Here is a 21,428-nt window from a genome sequence, read left to right on the forward strand (position 1 = left end):
CGATTACATTTTAAGCAAGTTCTCCTATTACACAGACTATATGTATATAGCCTGTCCCAAGCTATTTGGCAGTGATTGGTTCGAAAGGTTTTCTCTCATATTGGATGGTTGCCGGTTTCAGCGTATGTTCCCGGTGAATTGAGGAAATAATTCTTGTCAAATTAGATATAATTGTTATAGCGCGGTTTTCTAGAAGTTTTAGAAACTATCTTTGCGTTTCATTGTTGCTAAATTAAACATTCGTCATTAGTATTGCTTTAAGTAAGTGTAGAAATTTCATTTTTACAAACGGGAGGTTAAATTTGCAGAATGTAATGTAACAATTAATTGGGAAAATAAATCAGTTTCTGCGGATTCAGTATTAATTTGCCTCAATTTTACAGTACTTGGCGATAAATGTGAGCGCTAAAGTGTGTTATTTTTGTGCTCATATACCTGCAATCAAATTATGAAGAAAATAGAAGAAACAAAAATGAGGAACTAAGCGATGGTAGTGTGAACATATGAGCAAAATGAACTGTTGTTTGCCCTTGCAATATTGCTTAAACAATTTCAGTTCCGAAAAATAACACACGCACAAACAGAAAATGTGCCGGTAAATTGAAATCATTATTTGGAAAAAATTCGCAGCAAACTGCCAACACTAGCCAATAAATTAAATCAATAATTTTAATATTCTTCGCGAATCGTAATAATTTGAGCATCAAAGACATACGCTCATAACATCAAATTTTCCCTCCAGCTCAATGGACCAGTAATGGACAAAGAAGGACAGTTATTGCGCCATTGCCTTCGGAAAGACTATACAATATTTTGGAAAATCAATAATAAATTTTCATCAGTGCCTCATAAATTTTTTGTGAAATTTATTTCAAAATTGAGTTGAACATCTGTTGCGGTGGTCAAATAATAACGATCTGGAAGGAAAACTAGGAGAACCGCTGAGAGAGCAAAGCTTTGAGTACCCACGAGATTTTTTTCAGCTGGAGGGCAAAAATTAATTTCTGAATTAATCATTAACTAAATTTGTGAATTATTATATATAAGGCACATTTTTCAGGCCGCAAAATGTAAAGCGCTTCGACTAATAAATTCTTTACTAGTTGATGCCTCTCGAAAACACTTCTATTGATAAACGTAGCTCACCTGATGATAAGCCGAGTAGTATTTGCCACTAGTATTCGCACTTATTGGACTTCCATTTCTACTCCAAGTGAATCGCGCTAATGGAGAAGCTTGACTTCTGCATATCAGTTTTCCTGTGTCACCTGCATCACTTGCAAACTTCAATAGAGTGGGACCCGCATCAATTTCGGGTTTATCTAAAAAAAAAATTATCATCATGATCTTGAATCCACAAGCAGAACTATTAGTAAATCGTACGTTTGACAATCAGCATCACGTTCTTTGTGGTGGCATTTCCAATTCCATTGTTTGCAATGCATTGAAACATTCCAAGATCCTCCCTGGTCACTTGAGTGATTCTCAAATGCGAAGTTCCATTCTTATCATACATTATGGATGTTCGAGCATCGAAGTCAGGAAAATCATCCCTTTTCCATGTTATTGTGTCGTCGGCCATAGGATTTCCATCGGCCGAGCACGATAAAGTAGCATCTTCTTTAGGATTCACAATGACGGTTTCGCTGGTTTGTAGTATGGATGCAGGATCTTGAAAATTATTTAACATTTAATTTTTCCCTGAGAGAATTAGACACTACCTTACTTACATTGAACAGTAATATTCACTGAAGCCATGGAACTTCCCTGTGAATTTAGAGCCTCACAGTTGTAAGCGCCCGCATCATGTCTGGTCAGTCTTGTGATATTCAAAACAGGTCCATCGGAGACTATTCTTTCTGCTCCATTTGCTGATGATGACTGGGTGATGGGAAGACCATCTCTCGTCCATGTATAAGCCAAACTTTCTGGATTTCCATCCGCTTTCAGGGTGATAATTAGAGGTTCATTCTCTATTCCAGTGACAAACTCTTCGTTGCTTTTATCGAAAACAGGTTTGTCTAGAATCAAGAAACCGCATGCAGTTATTTAACTGTGCATAGACGCACTAAGTAAAAGTAGATGATTATTTAGAGTAGGATACAATGCTTACATAAAACTTGCAAACTGATGGAATCATGAGCACTTCGTTGAAGCGCCTCGTTTTGCGCTTGGCACGCGTACTGAATGCCATTCATTTCCTCCGACACATTAACTTTCAGCTCAATTGTTGATACTGTACCGCCATGGAGGCCTTGTTTGGAGTAATTTTGGTATCCTTGTACTGGAATGCCTTCACGCCACCAGGTCAATGTGGCTGGAGGATTGCTCGAGCTGGAATCGCAAATTAATGTTGCTTCCTCGTTCGGTTTCAGTTCGGCTGGCTCTTGACGAATTCGCACAGTTTCCGGTGGATCTGCAATTGGGAAATTATAGCAAAGGCACAGTTTGGTACCGCTTGAGCCCTTACAATAGACACTCATGGTGATGGTTTTAAACATTGGTATTTCAGTGGCTGAGTTGGCAGCTTCGCATCGGTATTGAGCTTCGTTGTCTGTGACGTTGGTGAGAATTGTGATTTCGGCACTCACAATGTCGTTATTTGTTTTAGTGGTTGAATGAATCTAGATTAAAATGTATTAGATAATATTTTTCAGATTCTGGAATTTTTTCAACATTACCTTTTTGTCGTTTTTGTACCACGTTAAAGTAGCCAAAGGGTTTCCGCCTGCGGAAGAACAGGAAATTTTCTTAACTGTTCCTGCAGTTATATGCAGTCCTTCCTCATAGCCTTGAATGAATGGCTGGCTTGGGGGATCTGGAACATAATCATTATTTGATCGTGGTCATTCATCATGCCGATGTTTAACTTACATAAAACATTGATTGTGTGGGTCGATACTACATTTTCAGTGAGTTGAGCGTTGACTCCATGACAAATCACCACCACGCTTCTTTTATCAGTTTTTACGACTGCTGTGATATTTGAACTGGTAATCCAACCACCTTCTGGAGATACCACCGTTCTTGATGTTGCATTTTGAACTGGCCGGCCTTCAATCTGTTAAGGAATTATTTCATATATTAGCAATGTAGAACAAACAATAGTCTGTTCGTGGGATTTACCATCCATCTGATTTCGGCTGGTGGGTTGGAATTTGCAGTGGAGCAGGTCAATGGCACCGGATCTCCTACTCTAGCTTCAGTCGGTCCAGATATTGATACGTGAGCAGGAGCAACTAGATAGGTTTGAGCATGTTTTCATTCTAGAGATTGTTCAGCTTGTTAAAACTTACACAAAACTGTCATATCTAATTCCGCCTTCAATACGTTTTTCGACATGATATTGCTGGCCTCACATTTGTATCGAGCTTTGTTATCACTCGCATCTGCTGTGAAAGTATACACGTTCTCGGATACTCTTCCTGCTGTCCGGTATGCCATTCGAATTTGTTCCCCGTTTTTGTACCAGATTAGTTGCGCTGGCGGATTACCACCACGACTTCTGCATACTAATTCGACCTAGAAAAAGTGCGGGTTGTTGTAAAAATTGAAAATCATATTCGGGGAAAATTGTGTTATCGTGCATTGGGAATTGATAGGCGTTCGCTCGGCTAATAGTTTCATTTGAATAATTATTATTGCTTGGTTTCTATACGACGGTCACGTTGGCGAAATATAAAAACAATATTTTATGAATTTACAAGAGGATACTATGCCCAATCTGAAAAATTCTTCGTACAAATAAGTCTTGCTGAGAGAATTAAGAAGATAAATGCCCAATATTTTAACCGCAAATTCTAGAACCCCGAACAAGGATTATTTCCTTATATAAACAAAATGGATTATCATCTCAAATTAGTTAGTTAAAGTTACAAACCGCATGAGTTTTTCTGTATTGCCCATTTGAAACATTAAAATAACTTTTTATTTCGCGGAATATGCATAGTCTGTAAACATATCTCAAGGCACTTTTTTGAGAGCGCTTCAGTGGCGACTAATATTTTTTAATTTCCAGAGATGAATCTGATAATCGTATTTTATCTATCTATTTTCAGACATAATATTTCGAAAACGATTGGTCCGAGAAGTTTCGATCGAGTAACTACACATTTTTGATTTTGGATCGTCGGTATATAAGGTAGCAAGATCGTTAAAGTTAATGGAAAGCAAACAAAGTTTAACATGGGCCGTTTTCAAAGGAAATTTAAAAAACAACATAGAAATATGCGTGTAATAAAACAAAACACAGACAAATCAAGGTTTAGGTAAATTGCGCATTTATCAGGTTTAACCTTTTAATAAAATATTAACAAAAATTTAAACTAAATTTACTTTTTATAAGCGTAAGTCAGTTAATTAGCTGCTAATACGCTACGTACATTTGTGCAACATTTCCTTACATTTTCTCTTAAATAAATTGATGAACTCTGAATATGGAGATCCCTCAGTTGATAAAAACTATTAATTCCAGCTATACGAAATGCTTTCCCAATTCAACTTTCAAATTGAACTGCGTTAATGTATATGTTTATTAACTAGGCACAATAATTGACAAGCTGATTTTATTCCATTTGGCTTGTCTGCACTGTATATTTTAGATGAACCGCTGTAAATTGTATCACATTTTAGATTTGCCTCTCGTCCTAGTTGAAACTGCTAATAATTCGATTAACTTTCTTTTCTGTCTACTGTGTACACAAGGGAAATTGCGTCGAAAACCTCTATATATAATATAAATTCGACACAAAGGACTTTCGGCAAGAACCGGAGGTTTCTGACGAAAATAGTATTTTTCTTGGGGATGTCAATATCGAAATGTTAGAAGTGTTTTTCGTAAATTTATAAACTTTTTGTTAAATTCTAATTAGCGCACAATCTATAAAAAACGCGATGATTTAAACTGCCCCACGATTTTCATTGTCAATCGTTTCATAAACGGTTTTTGCACCACGGTGCTTATGATTTTATCCTTTACAAACAGAAAAAACTAATATGCAAAAAGCTTTTACCCCTTTTTATACTGCTCCCAGGAGGACAAAAGTTCCGTTACCCTTCTGCCGTATTGCATAGAGTTAAATGAGGCTCCACGCATGATTTTGTATTATCATTGATCTCTGGGCTTTTAAAATAGCTCTGGCACAATATTAGTTTTTGCTGCCGGCAAAAACTGCATAACGCTAGAGCTCATAATTAAATGAGTCCCATAATATATTGTAATTAGAGCGGGCTTAGTAATAATGTAGATATTTTATTCCGATTAAATGGATTTATGTCATATTTATTTTTCCGAAGTTGGAAATTGCAGCGTGGTTAGTTTATAGTAATTGTCGCGAAAAGGGTGTTTTGTAAATAGTGGTATTTCTGATAACCGTTAATTTGTTTGTCATTCAGTGGGAAAAACCTGAAAATTTGTCGTGTTTGGGAATACGTTATAGGAAAAATGGGGAATTCGTTCAGATCTAAATTACAAATAGATCTGAACAATTATTTAGGAATTCTACTTTCTAATTTATCGCTTTCATATACAAGTTGCGAAGGCTTTGCATCAAAATAAAATTGGAAACGGGGTAAAAAGCCGCTTTATTGTTTTAAGACTTTGGATAGTTGAAGCTGTTTTTGCTTTAAATTTCCATTATACGCTGTATAATTGCTGTATAATATACAGCAATAAATTGCAGATGATTTCAACGTTGAGATCAGTAACAATATTTATATAATAGCAAACTAATTTTTTGTTACATTTGCATACTTTTCATACAGTCGACGTAATGGATAAAAGTAAACAAAAAAAATCGGTATTTCAAAACAATAGCGCCAATTATGATTATTTTATTACACATTGCTAAAGTTTGTAGTATCTATAAAATTGGTTGTGTTTTCTCTCTTATATCAACGCTGTATCCGATTCTTTTATGGACTACCATAAAACAATCCTAGAAACATAAAAATAATGGGGGATATTTACGATGGAGATTATTTCCTCTTAATACACGCTATGTATTAATAGGGAAACATTTTCCGAATGTTTCTTGCCAAACCACTCTGTTACTTTTCACATCATTCCATTTAAAGCCGTCCTACTTGACCAAGTTTTTATGTTCAAACTCACCGTTTGTCCTCTTTTGATGGTTTCTCCTTCGGTATAACCTTCAATATAAGGCAATCCAGGTGGATATAAAACACTAAGTTGAACGGTAGCTCTCATGGGTATGCTAGAAACTAGAGCCTCGTGTCTAGCTTCACAGGTGTAACTAGCAAAATCATCTTCAGCAGTTGGTTTCAGTGATATTCGAGAGTGGGTATCGTAGCGAGTTACTCTTTTATCGCCGGTTTTGCCAGGAATTTCGATTGTTTGGTCTTCACGACTCGCTAGAATAAAACATTTTTGGTAATCTGGGTAGTAGATTTTACGAATAGAAACGCATTTTTTTAAATTATTGTGTTTTCTCAACTCTTTAATCTCTATCGGTTACACAATAGTCTGATTTTGTCATTTTCTCATCGGTAAAGTTTCCTTTCTGTCAGTACATATCAGCATGCTAAAATCTGAAAGAACATTTTTGGCCGAATGTTCTTACATTAAAACTACATTTTGCATTCACATATTTATAATTTGCTGAGGGTTTGGAATCGCTAATTTCAGACATTTAGTGATGACTGTATTATTAGAATGTTTTCAATAATAAAAATTTATTTTTACCGAACTGCATGAAAGCCGACGACAAAGTTTTGCCTTTCACTCCCATTATAAAGACGACATAATAACAAAGTGGATCGGTTCAAAAAGAAGATAAAAACGACGAAACTCTTATTACATCTGTCCTGAATGAATGAAACAAAGGGCCGCTTCAGCGAAATGAAAGTGTAGGCGAAAGAATAGATAACGCCATTTTCTCTATGCCTTTGCAAGACGCTTTGTAATCCAGGAAATATGACATTTAATGGTAAAGGTAAAATCGCAATGAAAAAACCCATCACGCCTTTCGGGTCCCAGCATTCAGCGCCAAACATAGTGCTAAAGTAAAACGGCTAATAATTGCGAATGTTGCAGTGTTTACCATATTTTTTGTATCGGTGCTTTGAGCGCTCTAATAAAATCCATAAAACTTGCCGTTTTGTGTTCTGAATTTTAAGTAACCTCTGTTTTGCTACGTTTGCCAACGGTTTCGAATGAATATTTTCAGCGGACTTATTGGGAGGAATCCGCTTTTCTATACCGGTTTATAGCAAACAGTTCGCACCTCTTAAAGAAATATACAATCGGTGAAACTGCTAACTAGGAAAATTAGTCAAATTTTAATTAAAGTTACACCTTGGTAGAATGTCAAGTCACCTCTAGTAAGTTTTTGAAAAAAAGCCTTTGAAAAAAATGTTACCAACTGAAGCGCCAAATTTAGCTTATTTATGTAAACTGTTTTATTTCTTTCTACTCAATTTTTAGTTGTATTATGCACTTTAAAAATAGACAAAATAGCATTGAATTCAATGAATTATTATTTTTGAGTCAATTTCGTTTCTTATTAAGATTTTTAGTTGCTGACGTATTTTAAACGGGCACTTATTTAAATATCAACACTAAAACAAAACATATTAAAATATTTCTTAAATTCTTTAACATGCTTTAAAGTCAGAGTAACAAACACATTAACCGTTTTTTGTTTAATTTATCGTTTGGCTTTCGTCTTGCGTTTTCATTAATAACAAATTAGTTTAATTAGCAAAGTACTAACATGCAAGAATATCACTAAAACAAAACTGTTTATTTAAGGAAAATGTGAACAATTTTATTTGAAGAAAGCTGAAGCAACCCTTAAAGGATTCAAGACAAATTTTTCGTTCAAATTTGATTAAAAACTCTTATTTGAGATTTGTCTCACCGTACGCGTTTTGAAAACTTCTAGTCTTTCGCTCCAGTTTTAAAATTAATACTGGAAAAATCGTGTATTTTTCAAACTACGAAATTTCGTATTATTCATAATCCTATCTATAGTCAGCAACAATTAATTTCGTTAATGGAGTTAATACAAAATCAGATTTAATTTATACATGAATAAGCAAATCGCTTCCAAAATGCCATTACATTTAACCATTACGGATCTACCCCTACATTAGTAGAGAATTGCTATTGGGACTTACGTATGTTAATTTCCACATTGCCTCTATACCAAATAATCTTAGCGGCAGGTTTTGCATTACGGACTCGGCACTCCAAATGAAACTCTTGATTTTCCTTTATTTCTATTTTCGAGTTGTGCCTGTGGTCGAGAATTTCCACCGAGGATGGAGGAGCTGAAACAAAAGAATTATTGCTTAATGTTAAAAGAAAAATGAAACTGGGAATTGTACTTGTTCTTCGAGTAGCTTAAGTCATTCTGCTCGTTTACGTAATCTGGAAACGTGCCTTCGTTTTCTCTACTACTCTCGTATTGTTTCTTTTTTAAACAACCCTTAATCATAGTAGATTTATTGGCCTGCTTTCTTAATAATGCTTTCATTCAGCAACAATGTTATTAATTGAGGGAATCGTATTGTTTTTAGCAAAATTAAATATAAATAATGTAACTATTTATGATTGAATTCGGCAATAAATTCTCATATCTGCATTTGCTTTTGGAAGTTTCAATTTTAGAGCAATAATTGCAATAAAACAATATCGGCATATGGTAGTTTTGGACGAAAATAAAATTCCGCTGAAACAAACGAAACCATTATACTCGTTTATTTTATAAAGCTTTACGGCCAGTGATTCACTTTGATCTCATCGTTTTCATATTGCATGCATTTTTGTTTCAGCGTTTTATATTTATATGATTTCGGTTAAAGTTTAGGCAATTACAGAATTCAGCGTTATCATGCAATTCCGAAACGTCGATATGGACCAATAAAACTTATACTCGATTTAGGAAAAAGTATGGTACCATTTTGCTGATTTAAAATTTGAGCTTTGTTGCCTTTGAACTTTTGATAAATGACATTTTCAAACAATCTTTATTCCATCTGTGAAATGAAATTATGTAAACAGTTGTTTCGTTGGATTTAACTGGAGCTTTCAATAAAAACCGTAACTTGTTGAGTTGAAAGAACCACCACAAACGATCCGATTAATTGTTCATTAAATATTAATTTCAAATGATCAACATCGTATTTAAAAAATGCAAACAATTCGCTAAATGATGTAGGATTGTAGATGCGTTTTACTGCTATTTACATAGGTTTTGTAGTCCATTAACCAAATTGCAATTCCAGAAAGTACTGAGATAGCTGAATTTAAATAATGTTTTTGATTTAATTTTCTTTAAACTATTTAATATAGTAATGGATGGAAAATAGGAAATCTAATGTTGCAATTCGGCCGCATCCGATTTTGATACAAACTCGCGTGTTTGTTTAGCCACTGTGCAATTTGATTCATTTTGCAACATTCTCTAATCACACACACATATAGTACCTCATATTTAGATTTATTCCTGTGGGATTGCAATTTCAGCTATTATCTACGTAAATGCTATTAAACATACCCGATTGAAAACACGATATGCTCTAATCCCTATTTCAAATTCGTTTATTTTAGCTTTTAATCATTTGATTTTTAAACCGCGTAGTAAGGTTGGTACGCAATAACACAAGTAATTGGGATTTCGCATTTTGAATATTTGCAATCTGTCTAGTTAAGCAGAACAAAAGAAATTAATTCGAAAAATTTCATATTAAGCTTTGCTGGTTTATGCAAGCCAATGTAAACAAACCGAAAAATAAAATAAACTACCTTGCTAAGATCTCTAAGAAGATGCTTGAGCACAGCTATCACATCATCACATCAACAATTAATTCTTTTTTTTTACGAGTACACATACTTCCAAAGGGTCTGAGACCGTTTATATAAGGCGCCAGCCTTCAAACGAAAAACAACAGAAAATAAAGTAGGCAGGTCTGAAGGCATTTTCCATTTGCCAACCGAAGGAGGGTTTTCTTGCCGAGTCGAGTAAGAAATAGCCTTAATTTTGTTTTGTAATTTCCCTCCTTAAATTAAATTCGGCGAATTGCTATGGGGGACGTGTCTTCCTGCTGCAGTCGACATTCCGTATTGTGCAACGGCCCTCAAATGTTGCGTGCTTTCCAGGCAACTGCAAACCCTTAATAGCGCCATGTCCACGTTTCACCCTTCGAATATATTTTACACAAATGAGAATTTTGATACACGTTTTCAGTAAAATCGGATTTTCGTTTGCTTGAATTTTCCGTTTAATTCTAGCGCTGATAAAGGCTCTCCTGGTTAAACATTTCTACTCGTATCTTTGCGTACACTATTGCAGAAATAGCACTCACGGTTTTGGAATAATTGATAAATCATGGACTATTGTGAATATCGGGTATTGTGGCAGTTTCTGAATAGGAAATATTGTAGTTTAGATTCGAAGCTTCTATTAAGTACGATTTAGTGGTAATATGATTTGCAGTCGTTGGTTCAAAAGAAATTATTAGAATGGTAAATGATAACGTTTGTTGCTGCTTTCACTTAAGTTGAAAAACATTTTCCAAATTGATTTCCGAAGCAGTTTATAAGGACAAAAACTGTAATTTTGCATTTTATTCTATGTAAATTTTATGCCAATAAATTACGATGACTGTTCCAAATATCCAAATGGCTTATTATGTATAATGCCGAGATGGTAATGTTCAAACTTCTCTCTTACAAAGTTTCCATAAAGTTGAGATGAATTTCCGATCGAGCTCGTCTTCTGAATAGCACTCGAAAAGGCACAAAACCGGTTATAATCGAACAAAGCTCCTAACCGTGCCGAAAATATATTTTTTTGATATTGTTTTATGATAAGAATATTTTATTTACAAAAGAACATTCTTTTTTACATAACAATTAGGGCTGGTGTTTCTGTTTTCATTAGGACTTATTAGGTTGGTTAATATCTTTTTTCTTACTTAGAAATGTGCTTCGTTTTCCTTAAGAAACTTTGAAAAATATTTTGTAGTTTTGGGATTATATGACATTAAATGACTTTATTTCAGCGATGGCAGATTTGTTACTCGATTTTATATAATGTAAATTACATTTTAAAAACAACAAGCTGTGAAATCGCTTCAGCCATATTTTATTGATTTCAGGTCCTAGTGACATACAATCCGTTGCTGGTTGGATTAAACCTTTATTGTTTCTAAATGCTGAGGAAGTTTAGGTCAGCAATCTTACTCATTGTAAATATTAAGTATCCGGCACATATAGTCATGGATCTAATATTTTCGCGTGCGTATCAATTTATTTATCTGAGATTTCATAGTTTGGTTTTTCGTTCATCTTCACTATACTTATACTATCTCACTTTCATCATGTTTCTTTTTCAGGCATTTTCTTATATTAATTTGCTAGTGACAAAAATAATTATATTTTCCCATGACCTGTACGAACAAACCCAAATTATTAATCGCCTGATATTTCTGAGATTTTAGGTGCAAATCGATCGAGTCGGTTTCACCCTGGCATCATCTTGAAAGAAATGCTCTTAAGTTGGCAAACATACGAACTGAGAAGCGCTTCCACGAATAATATTGGTTTAGTAAGTGCCAAGCATTGAGACCCCGATGCACACTTTATAGTCCGACAAAACGGTCGCCATTTCGAGATCTGAATAAAGTTCGTTATTAGTCGGGTTCATTTTACATTTAGAAGGAATATGGAACGATTTCTCCGATATTCGCCCTTCGTTGCGGCTAAATTCTTGTTTTGCATTTTCGGGGGTTGAATTTATGATTATGGCTTGTTTAGGAATACGTAAAGACGGAAAATGCGATAAGCGCTCCTTGCGAGTAACGTGTATGGAAGAAACAAACTGGTAAAAAAAAATTGACCTAAGATGTGAGGGAGGAGGGAGTGGATCGATAAATTTAACATTTATTTGAAAAAAAAATCATCTAACAACTAGCTGTTTGATAATTTGTTATCCATTTATCGACTGCTTTCAGCATTCGATTTCTATATCAATTCAGATGTGGGATGCTTAAATATATTATGCCCGTTAGGATTGTTTCAACACCAAAGCATAAAATTATTGGAATCTTCACTTAACATTCCAATATGCTCGACATTCCTGGGCATTCTCAGAATGGGTGAAACATCGGGTGATAGGGGTATAATTCGTTCCAATACGGCCAATTGACAATAAATTATTGATGTAAATGACCATTTTTATAAGCACATAAACCACATTTTAGAAGCTCAAATGTTCTGCTTGACTTGTTTGTTTGCTATTGTCACTTAACACTTTTTTACTTCCACCACACATACTTGGCACTGCCAAGACCAGATAAATCTTGTACAGATATAGATTTTAGACAGGTATATTTCCTGTAGCAAAATGAATGTTTTCTTAAAGCAACTTCAAGATTTTGCAATTCATGATGCTGATTTGACTTTGTAAAATGCCCGACTTTTCCGGTATCAGTTTTGATTCATGAAATATTACCTGGTTTTTGTGTTGCAGTTCAGCTCAAGTTGATCAACCATTCAGTTCAAAGTAAAACCATCAACTTTTTGCTTACTGAAGGGTTAATCTAAATTTTCGTTTAGATTTCGATTACCATGCGACAGAAAAATGTAAATAAAAAACTTATTTTAGGCCAAGTCACTAAAACTACAGCATTATTTTTATGGGTTTTCATTGTCTATTTACCATTTTATGAATATAAGAGAATTTCAATAAACAAACAAAACTCATTAAAAGCCCGACATAGACGCAATATATTTAGTATCTTTACATAACTGTGAATTCCGCACTGGAAAACCTGACCGGAATATTCTATGGTTGATCCTCTAAACACGAACAAAAGCATTAAGGGAGATTTAGAGGCTACTTTTTGCATTTTTCCTTTTGCCAGAGCTCTTATGTCGGTTATGTAAATTAGACCCAAACGTAGAAATGTTACGTCAAAATGTATACATTTAGATGCAGGATGCCGGAAACAGAACACGATCAATTTTTGTGTAAATATTTAGGTTTTCGGCATTTTTTTGAGAAAATATAAATTGCATTTTTCCTATCCAACATATTGCACAGACCATAAAAGTTCTTTATAATTAAGGTGCTAGGTCAATTAGAGACGTGCATATAAATGTGATTTATACCTATTATCTGGGATTATAGCTAACATATCAGATGCATGCATTAATAAATCGCTTTAATTTTGCCCAAGCAAAATTCCCGAGAGATATTTCTATATTTCTGAAGAGTTGACATATTGGGCTGACAGAGACAACGATTTTAGTAAGAATTTAATGGAGCAAAACTACTGACTCAGACATTTGAAAAGCTTTAGCGAATACGATACTCTTAATTCAATATTGAAGATAGACGTTTTCATTTATACGTAATTTTCCTTCATCATTTTTATGTAGAAAGTAGCGACGTTTTAACACAACTCAATTTCAAAACGGTTTCACGACGTAAAATTTATTAAATGATTAAAATGTTTTTTAGCAGTGAAATATAAATAGTGTAACATGTTGCATCTAACAGAAGTCGATAATTATTGGACATTTTTAAGATGCAGTCAAGTTATTGAAAAAGTAACGTATAAGGTTATAAGAGTAAAAGCTTTATTAGCACTTAGATAAAAATAACCAATTTGATGGGCATAGTGAATCCAAAAAAATAGCTGAACAATTGAAAATTGCCAACTATTATTAAATATACTTTTTGAGGAACAAAGAGAAACGATTAATTAATTGTATTGGAAGAAAAATTTTATGATGATAGTGACATTTATCAATAAAACTCGAACCTAAATCTATTTAAATATTTAAGGTTAAAGTTTTGAATTGGTTTTTTCCAAATTTTTAAGTAAAAAACAACAAGCGACATAATTCCAAAAGTAAAATATTATCTGGAAGACATAATTATATTGGATTATAATAAGATTTAAATTAATCAGACTTTCCTTAAAAACCCATTATCCGGATATTATTATTAGAAATAATAATTATTTTCCCCTTTTATTTGATTTGAATTCCCCAACTTCAATCGGAAATATTCGAATTGTGAATCGTTCGAAGTAGCCGACAGATAGATACCGAAAAGAAATTGCAACAAATTTGTCAGAGTTAGTTAAAACTTAAAATTTCAGCAAGGTGCCAAAGTTATCTAAGATTTGGGTACTGAATAATAAATCAGGCTGTAGAAGAGGACGGATGTTTGAAAGTTTTATAATTCCGGAAACGGAGTAACATCTATAATTTATAAGACGCACTCGGGCTAAATGAAACTTTCGGGTACGAGAAAAATTTCTGGAAGTTTGCAACTTTAAAAGGGTTCGGATAAAATTTTAATTCGATGGGGACAGGAATATTATTTTCGCTTGATGACCGTTCGAAAAAAAACGGAAACAATTTGTTTAAGAAATTAATTTCGGCCGACGTCAAAGTGGTTGTAAAATACTCTTGAAATTAAAACATTTAACTCGTACTTTTAAAAGAGAGATAGAAATGTCAAAGAAACCTATAAGATGTAGTTCAGATCGTTAATGATATTAGAATTATAGTCATGAAATTCTAATAAACTTAAAATTTAACAACAGTAATTTCCGAAAGTCTATAGCTATAAGTAAAACGAAGCAAAGATCTAACAGTAGAGAAAGATATTTAGCATCAAACTTTACCGAGTTCCAAGCAAGACATTATAATGGAGTTCCAACGTTCCAAGTCGGTTTCTGCGTTGCATACAGCCTGGTATTAGTTGCACAAATTGACTTTAATTTTATCGAAACTTTATGTCTTTGTATGAATCTGTTTCTGCTGCCGCCATAAATTAAATACGTTGCTCTCAGTAATTATAAGGAAAAGCTTTCTTCCCAGTAATTTCCAAATTTTAATTAGCCAAAGAAGGAATTTCCAACTTTAATTGGCTGCTAACATGCATATACATAGTTAGTTTTCTTCAAGAACCAAAACTTTTACCATATGTCTATAATCTCAAAGAGAATCTGGAATAATAGTTGATTCAACGAAAAGCGAAGTAATAAATTTTGTGTGACAAATTCGGAAATGTTCGTGCAGTCGTTGCATTTTGTTTTGGATCTCCAAATAAAGCACAAAATATAACCGCTAAGATAAACATCAGCTATTCAGCGAGAATCTTCCATCAGAGGAAAAAAACCACGAAACATAGATCTATCACTTTTTACAAAACTTCAGAATAAATCGTTTAAAAATGCTATAAATCCATCAGACCTAATAGAAAAAGATATACGTCTGCGTCTCCGCCTGTAAATTGTTTGTTCTGTATATTTTTGTTGGCACTTCTCGAAACGAGATGTCTTCCAGAGATATTAAACTTTCTACTCTTGTTCTCCTAGCTTTTCAAAGTTTCGCATTTCAGATTAAATCTAATAAAATAGTGCCGTAAAATTATTTGAAAATACGCGTTGTTGACTGGCGCGCCGGATAGTGAGATTTGATAAAACATAAAATATGTCTTAAATTGTTTGTCGCGGATTTCCGCTCGTACTGTTGAACAGATTTGCTTCAAATTGACTAACCCAGATATAGAGAAGTATATTTGAGAAAAATATAACATCTGGACTATTTAAGAGAAGTCAGTTGAATTTTGAATTGAAGCAGAATAATTCATCAGGACAAACTGTTTTATTTTGTCTGCTAAAACGTCAATAATACTTCATATCTGTTTTCCTTTTTTTTTAAATAAAATGTTTCATTAAACATTTTTAAAAATTATTCGACAATGGTTACAGACAGCTACGGCGAAAATAAAAAGTATCTAATTTGAACGTGAAATCCAAATGTTTACAAAAAAGCGGGTATTGGCATACCATGACAATGCGGCAAAGGGTATACAAAATGAACATTTTCACTTTCTGTTTCTCAAAAACGAAGCACGTTTCGGCCTAGCTTTAGAAGAGAAAATTAATTGAAAAACGTGTTTTCACTTCTACTAGTACAAACTGACTCAATCTGCATATATTGTATCATATTTTGATAAAACTGAACCCAAAAATATTATCATAATTATTAATTCGCAACTAGGCAGTACAGTTACTTATTACAATTCGTGTATTTATATGAGTACGTTTGAGTAAAGCTTCGGCATATTTACTGAATTTGGTTCAATTTGAATATTGTAATTATTTATATAAATTTATAATATTTTGCAAATTACTTAATTGAAAAAAACCGGCACTTGAAAGGATATTTTGGCCTGTTCACAGGACATTCATAGTAAGACCTAGTATTAAGTGACTAAATTAGAATAGATTACGTAATAAGTGAAAAATCCTCGTGGCCCACAGCTAATTAATTTAAATTATGCTGTTTTGCTCAATTATGAACTCGCCGAGCTTTCAACCAACAAGACATGCTGAATATGAAAGATATATTCCGCTCCAATAAGACATTGTTTGGCTCGTATCTAATAGTTCTTTGAAAAGGATAATCAAAAATACAGGATCTATTTCATATCCCTTTACTTACATGTAAACGATAGTCATATTAGGCATATATTTTCCAAGCACGTTTCCGGTTGTAAAGCTCTTATATAAGGACACATATAATTCATAAGATCTTCGAGAAAAAACCTGCTCACGCACGAATAGAGAAAATAAATCTGTTCCTGTAATGGAGCCTTATATTATGGAATAACTACACATTACTGTCAAGATAAAAATAATGGATAATGTGCTTTTTATATAGGCCGTTATAATAAACGCTTTTTTATTTGAAGCCAAATTACTACTACACTTTAAAGATATTCCAGGAAATTGTATAAAGCCGATCCAATTAAGCTCGGCACAAATTTTGATTGTACTAAAAGACGAGAAACATTAATGGATATTTTGTTTCCTGTAATTGGATTTTTTTTGCACAACCCGTTTCTTAATTAAATGTGTGTATACTTTGAGAGCGGACTGAAGCAATTTTGAAAAGCTTTAACGTTTCGGTTAATTAGAACGCTTTCCTTCGAACTTTTCTGGCTTTCTATTCACGTTTCACTCGTCTATATGAAAAGCCTCGAAAAGTACAATTACTGCTTCGGAACAAAATGTCTTCAGTGAGTGAATTGTACTTAAAATTTAGGACTTCAAATCCCGTTCAATGTCTGGAATTCAATTCAATCCATAGCAAAATAGCTTCAGCTCATTGCGTTGCACTGCAAGTTTCCAAACCAAGATGTCGACTAAAGTTTTATTAAATCTGGCTTAGATCCATGCAAATTTCAAGACCTCAGGTCAAATCCCATTCAGATTATACCGTTCTCATTGTCTTAGAACGGAGAACTACCAGTAAATCTTTTTGTCATGTACCGAAGTTTTCAAGTGCAAACCACATTCCATTTAGAAAGCCATCCGCTCATGTTCTAAGAAAGTCAATAGCAATGCTTGAACTTTGCTGCCGTGTAACATTGTTTTTTGGAGACTTTCTGTTCCTAGCAACCCGAAAACTTGATAAGATTCTTGCTCGGGACCAAAACCCTTTTCGAAAGTTTCTTATTAAGTTACATTAATAGATACGGAGCCCGATTTTATCCTAGTTTCGTGAAACTTTTCGCTTGAATGTGCCAATCGGATTGGATATACCGTGTTTACGTTTTCAGACACGATTACTGTGTGAACGAAACAAAACAACATTTGTTAAAAAATGTCCAGCATAAAAAATGTTCTTAGAGAGTGGGAATCAAAACAGTTGAAAAAAAATATCGGTGCACATCGTGACATTTCCAGATCAGTAAAATGTTCTGAAATCAAGCTTTCACACCTGTTCCAACAAGTACTACAACTTCGTGCGTTTGGGCATTTAGTTTGCCATTAAATGCAAAAGTTCGATACTTTATGCCTGATTGCAATGCTGTTTAGCATTGCCATGTTGTTATATCCAAATTTTAGAAATGTTTGGAAACACCGACAAGCCTAACCTAAACATACATCTGGCATGTAAATGCAAACAATTAGTGATCCTAATTAGAAATAGTTGTAGTTCTAAAGTTTGTAAGGTCAATGTCGCTGTCAAGCGATTAGAAAGTTTCGAGGTTTCTAAGTTAAAGTGAAAAGCAAATATTGGCACGCCTTTAAACTTCGATACAGAACCAGCTTTCAAACAGTTGTTAGAAGGGGCTTTTGTACATCCCTGGTATAATGGTATAATCAAATTAATTGTTTTGGTGATATTGCCTGGTGTTGGAGCTACACAGGAAAATAATTAAGCTGATATTACTCTAGAAAGTTAAAGAGTGAGCTTTAATAGCAAAGTTTCATTGACTCTAATAATGCGGAAAGTTGCCGACAGTAATCTCGTGTTCGGATAATTTGTAGAATGGGATATATACGTTAATTTAACTTTAGTCTCCCGCTTGGAACATTGAAAGTGTATTTCCATTTTTTGGTCTTTTATCGTCAACGAGATCAAACTCTTCGACTATGAATGAGAGCTTTGATATAAGCTCTATTTTTCAGCGCCATACATATTCTTAAGAAAGAGTAAAACATTTATTGCTCATGACGATAATCTTAAAAACTTCAAGTCTATATTGAAATTGGAATAAAGTTAATAAACATACTCTAAACTGTTTCTGTACCTACTTTCTGGTTTCTTTACTAATTGTGAGCTTAGAGCTTATTTACAGAAATTAGCTTACAGCACATACTAGTTAAAGTTGAAAGTTTACAAAGGGAAATTTAAAGATTCTTTCAATAAAACAAAAATTAATTTCACATTTCATTACACTTTTTAAATCGTAATTTATGCAGAATTTGCCTTCACTATATTCTGCTTGTCGAATAAGCCATTGTAAAGTATTTTTTAATTAAGGTTATCTAAAAAGGAGCTCTAAATGAAAACTTTTCAAATTTAGCTTGTTTCCAGTTTGTCCAAACTTCTGATCCAGAAAACGTGGAGCTTTCTATAATTAATTCTTCGTCCGACTACACGTATTTTATATTCTCTACAGCTTTAGAGCTGATGAAGTGAATTTAGGATAGAAACTTTCATCATTTGGAATTCGCTAATATCCTCTTTGAATATATAAAACCAGCGTCTTTATATGCGTTTATTTTATTATAAGCAATTTTTAAAGCTAAATAGAAAAAGCGATTGAAACCTGTTAATAGCACTTAGTCAGAAATACACCGCAGTCACTCGGATTTTTGGTCAATTTCCTTTTCCGTTGGTCCATGAAAAAAAACCTGTATTAAATTTTAGCTTTTTTCTAAAGTATTTCAGTCAAAAAGTTGCTAAGGAAAAATGTAATTTAAAAGGCGTGCTTTCAATAACTTTCAGGTAAGGGTCGGAAGTTTGACGACTGATTTGATTTGGAAAATGTTGAAAAGTTTACATTATGAGGTCGATATACAAATTATTGGGGATTTTTGTGCATAGAATTAAAACGCAATTTCAGGTCTTTCCTACAATGTTGTGGCATTCAACACTTAATTAGTTTTATCGATTACGTTATTTGTATGCGGAAACCTGCTGGTGCCAAAGTATGATAATATTTGGAAAATAATTCCCTTTTATCTGTATTCAATTCGGGACAATTCGTTAAAAAAAGCTGCGTCGAATATTTTATCAGGTATGTTAACCAAATTTGCAAAATGGTGTTGGATAATGATTATACGTCTATTTCGGCCTATCCGATCGAGTCAAGAGTTCATTACATTTTCGTAAAACCTGGTAAAGCATATTGTCCATTTTCGAATAAAAGGCCAGTTTTGAATTGGTTACATCCGAATTTTGCTCTTAATGGAAAAATGCCAGTACATTGAACAAAAAATGTATGTGAGCGTCAATATTTCAGCTGGTAAAATGCCATGCAAATGCACAAAAGTAAAAATCTGTAAAACATTAAAATGATTATACGATTCTCGGAATTTAAACGATGCTCAATTTGTTTGTGTTGAAAAAAAAAGTGTTGAAAAAGTCAACGTTCTGAAGATGAAATCTGGAAAAAGTACCTACAATTTATATCTGAAACTCTCACTCAAGCTGTTGTAATGCCCACCATTAAAGCTAACAATGCTTTGTTAAAGAAATACATTATCTAGACAGTCTGTATTTCTATTTGTTTTGTTCGCGATATTAGGAAGGAGGACAGAATAATAATCCGAAGCGATTCTTTTCAAGATCGGAAGATGGATCTCGTTTTGGGCCATCAAAATCCTGTAGAAATGGCGCTGATTTCCCGTCGTAATTTGGAGTCCGGAGCAAAAATAATAATAAGCAATAAAAGAAAGAAAAAATAACCTTATTTCGCGACAAGGCGGTGGTCCTCACGTCTCTGCTTGATCCTTTTCAGAACAGAAAACTTTATTAAATTTTACTTTTACGAGGGCATTTTGTTCTGGTTTGTGTTATATCCCCAGTTTCCACGGCTAATGAAAGTGTTACCGGCTCCATTTATTTCTCCAGCCCATTTTTGCACAGAACTGTCGTAATTTTTATGGATAATTTGTTTTGAGGGCGAAACGAATTATGCCGAATATTTTATGCTTCGCAGGAATACAAAGTTGTTCCGTCCTTTCATTTCGACAAATTATTAGGTATTTGGCCCTAATTGTCTGAGACGGAGGCGGAAGAAAAGAAATGGAAAGTGTGAAGCTCATTTAGATTTTTCGAGTGTTTTCAAGTTGGTTAACGCATAATTTTATGTTTTTATACATTCAATGTCTGTTCTTACTGAAAATGTAATCTTCTTTTCTGTATTGAAACTATTTATTTTATGTGGAAATTTTTAAAACTAATTTTCGTTTGCTTCAATACAATGAGATTATCGGTCAAAGAGTTTTTACTTGATCTTTTGAATACTTCAATTATTTAACACCATTTCCCATCTGAAAAATTATTATGCGATGTAATGATTTTAAGTCTCGATTTATATTTTTGCTTTTGAAAAGATATTTTCAATAAGAAAATATAAATTCGGTTGACACCAGTTTCAGTGTTTTGCAATAAGTTACAAGGAAGAAACTCAAGTGTAGGTGTGTGACTACGTGGCATATATTTCTTTAAAATAAGCGCCAGAGTGAACGCATTTTATTTAGTTAATAAAAATTAGTCATTTTTATGTTGTAAAGTACTAAATTAGGTCAATTTATTGGTGGTAGCGTAGTCAATGGGTGCATGTGTATGATCTTAATTTATTTTACTTTTTATTTTAATGATTTCGATATTTTCAAAATGTGCGTCCTTCTACAGCTATTAAATACTGAAAGTTTTATATCTTTCCTACACTTTTCGAGACAAAACTGCTTATGCGGACTTTCTTATTATTCATTACATTTAATTGAGTGGATCTATGATTTATTTGCTGTTCGAATTTGTGGCAGATCACGCTTCCGATTTAATCAGACTACAGTAATTGTTCGAATAAAGATCCGTCTTTCTACTGATTTATGTGCATCGCAAATGCACGTTC

The 21,428-nt window shown here is 33.6% G+C and overlaps 1 protein-coding gene and 1 long non-coding RNA gene across 4 annotated transcripts in view; one reads left to right on the forward strand and one right to left on the reverse strand.

Annotated features, from left to right (window-relative positions):
- LOC125504162 (nephrin-like) overlaps positions 1-21,428 on the reverse strand; it is a 79,924-nt gene that overhangs the window by 6,782 nt on the left and 51,714 nt on the right. For all 3 annotated transcript variants that reach the window (XM_048665732.1, XM_048665733.1, XM_048665731.1), the window contains exons 4-14: positions 8,140-8,292; positions 6,113-6,372; positions 3,297-3,522; positions 3,127-3,239; positions 2,875-3,061; positions 2,682-2,818; positions 2,471-2,624; positions 2,114-2,416; positions 1,731-2,021; positions 1,384-1,671; positions 1,147-1,322 (exon numbers count right to left, since the gene is read on the reverse strand). In XM_048665732.1, coding sequence (XP_048521689.1) covers positions 1,147-1,322; positions 1,384-1,671; positions 1,731-2,021; positions 2,114-2,416; positions 2,471-2,624; positions 2,682-2,818; positions 2,875-3,061; positions 3,127-3,239; positions 3,297-3,522; positions 6,113-6,372; positions 8,140-8,292 — 2,288 coding nt within the window. The remainder of the gene's footprint in view (positions 1-1,146; positions 1,323-1,383; positions 1,672-1,730; positions 2,022-2,113; positions 2,417-2,470; positions 2,625-2,681; positions 2,819-2,874; positions 3,062-3,126; positions 3,240-3,296; positions 3,523-6,112; positions 6,373-8,139; positions 8,293-21,428) is intronic.
- LOC125504163 overlaps positions 11,124-21,428 on the forward strand; it is a 57,466-nt gene continuing 47,161 nt past the window's right edge. Inside the window, exon 1 of the long non-coding RNA XR_007281320.1 lies at positions 11,124-11,195. This is a non-coding gene — a long non-coding RNA (uncharacterized LOC125504163). The remainder of the gene's footprint in view (positions 11,196-21,428) is intronic.

Source organism: Dendroctonus ponderosae, unplaced genomic scaffold (assembly GCF_020466585.1).
Source record: "Dendroctonus ponderosae isolate FM_Combo_2020 unplaced genomic scaffold, Dpon_F_20191213v2 Dpon_F_20191213_4, whole genome shotgun sequence".
In the NCBI taxonomy this organism is placed as follows: Eukaryota; Metazoa; Arthropoda; class Insecta; order Coleoptera; family Curculionidae; genus Dendroctonus; species Dendroctonus ponderosae.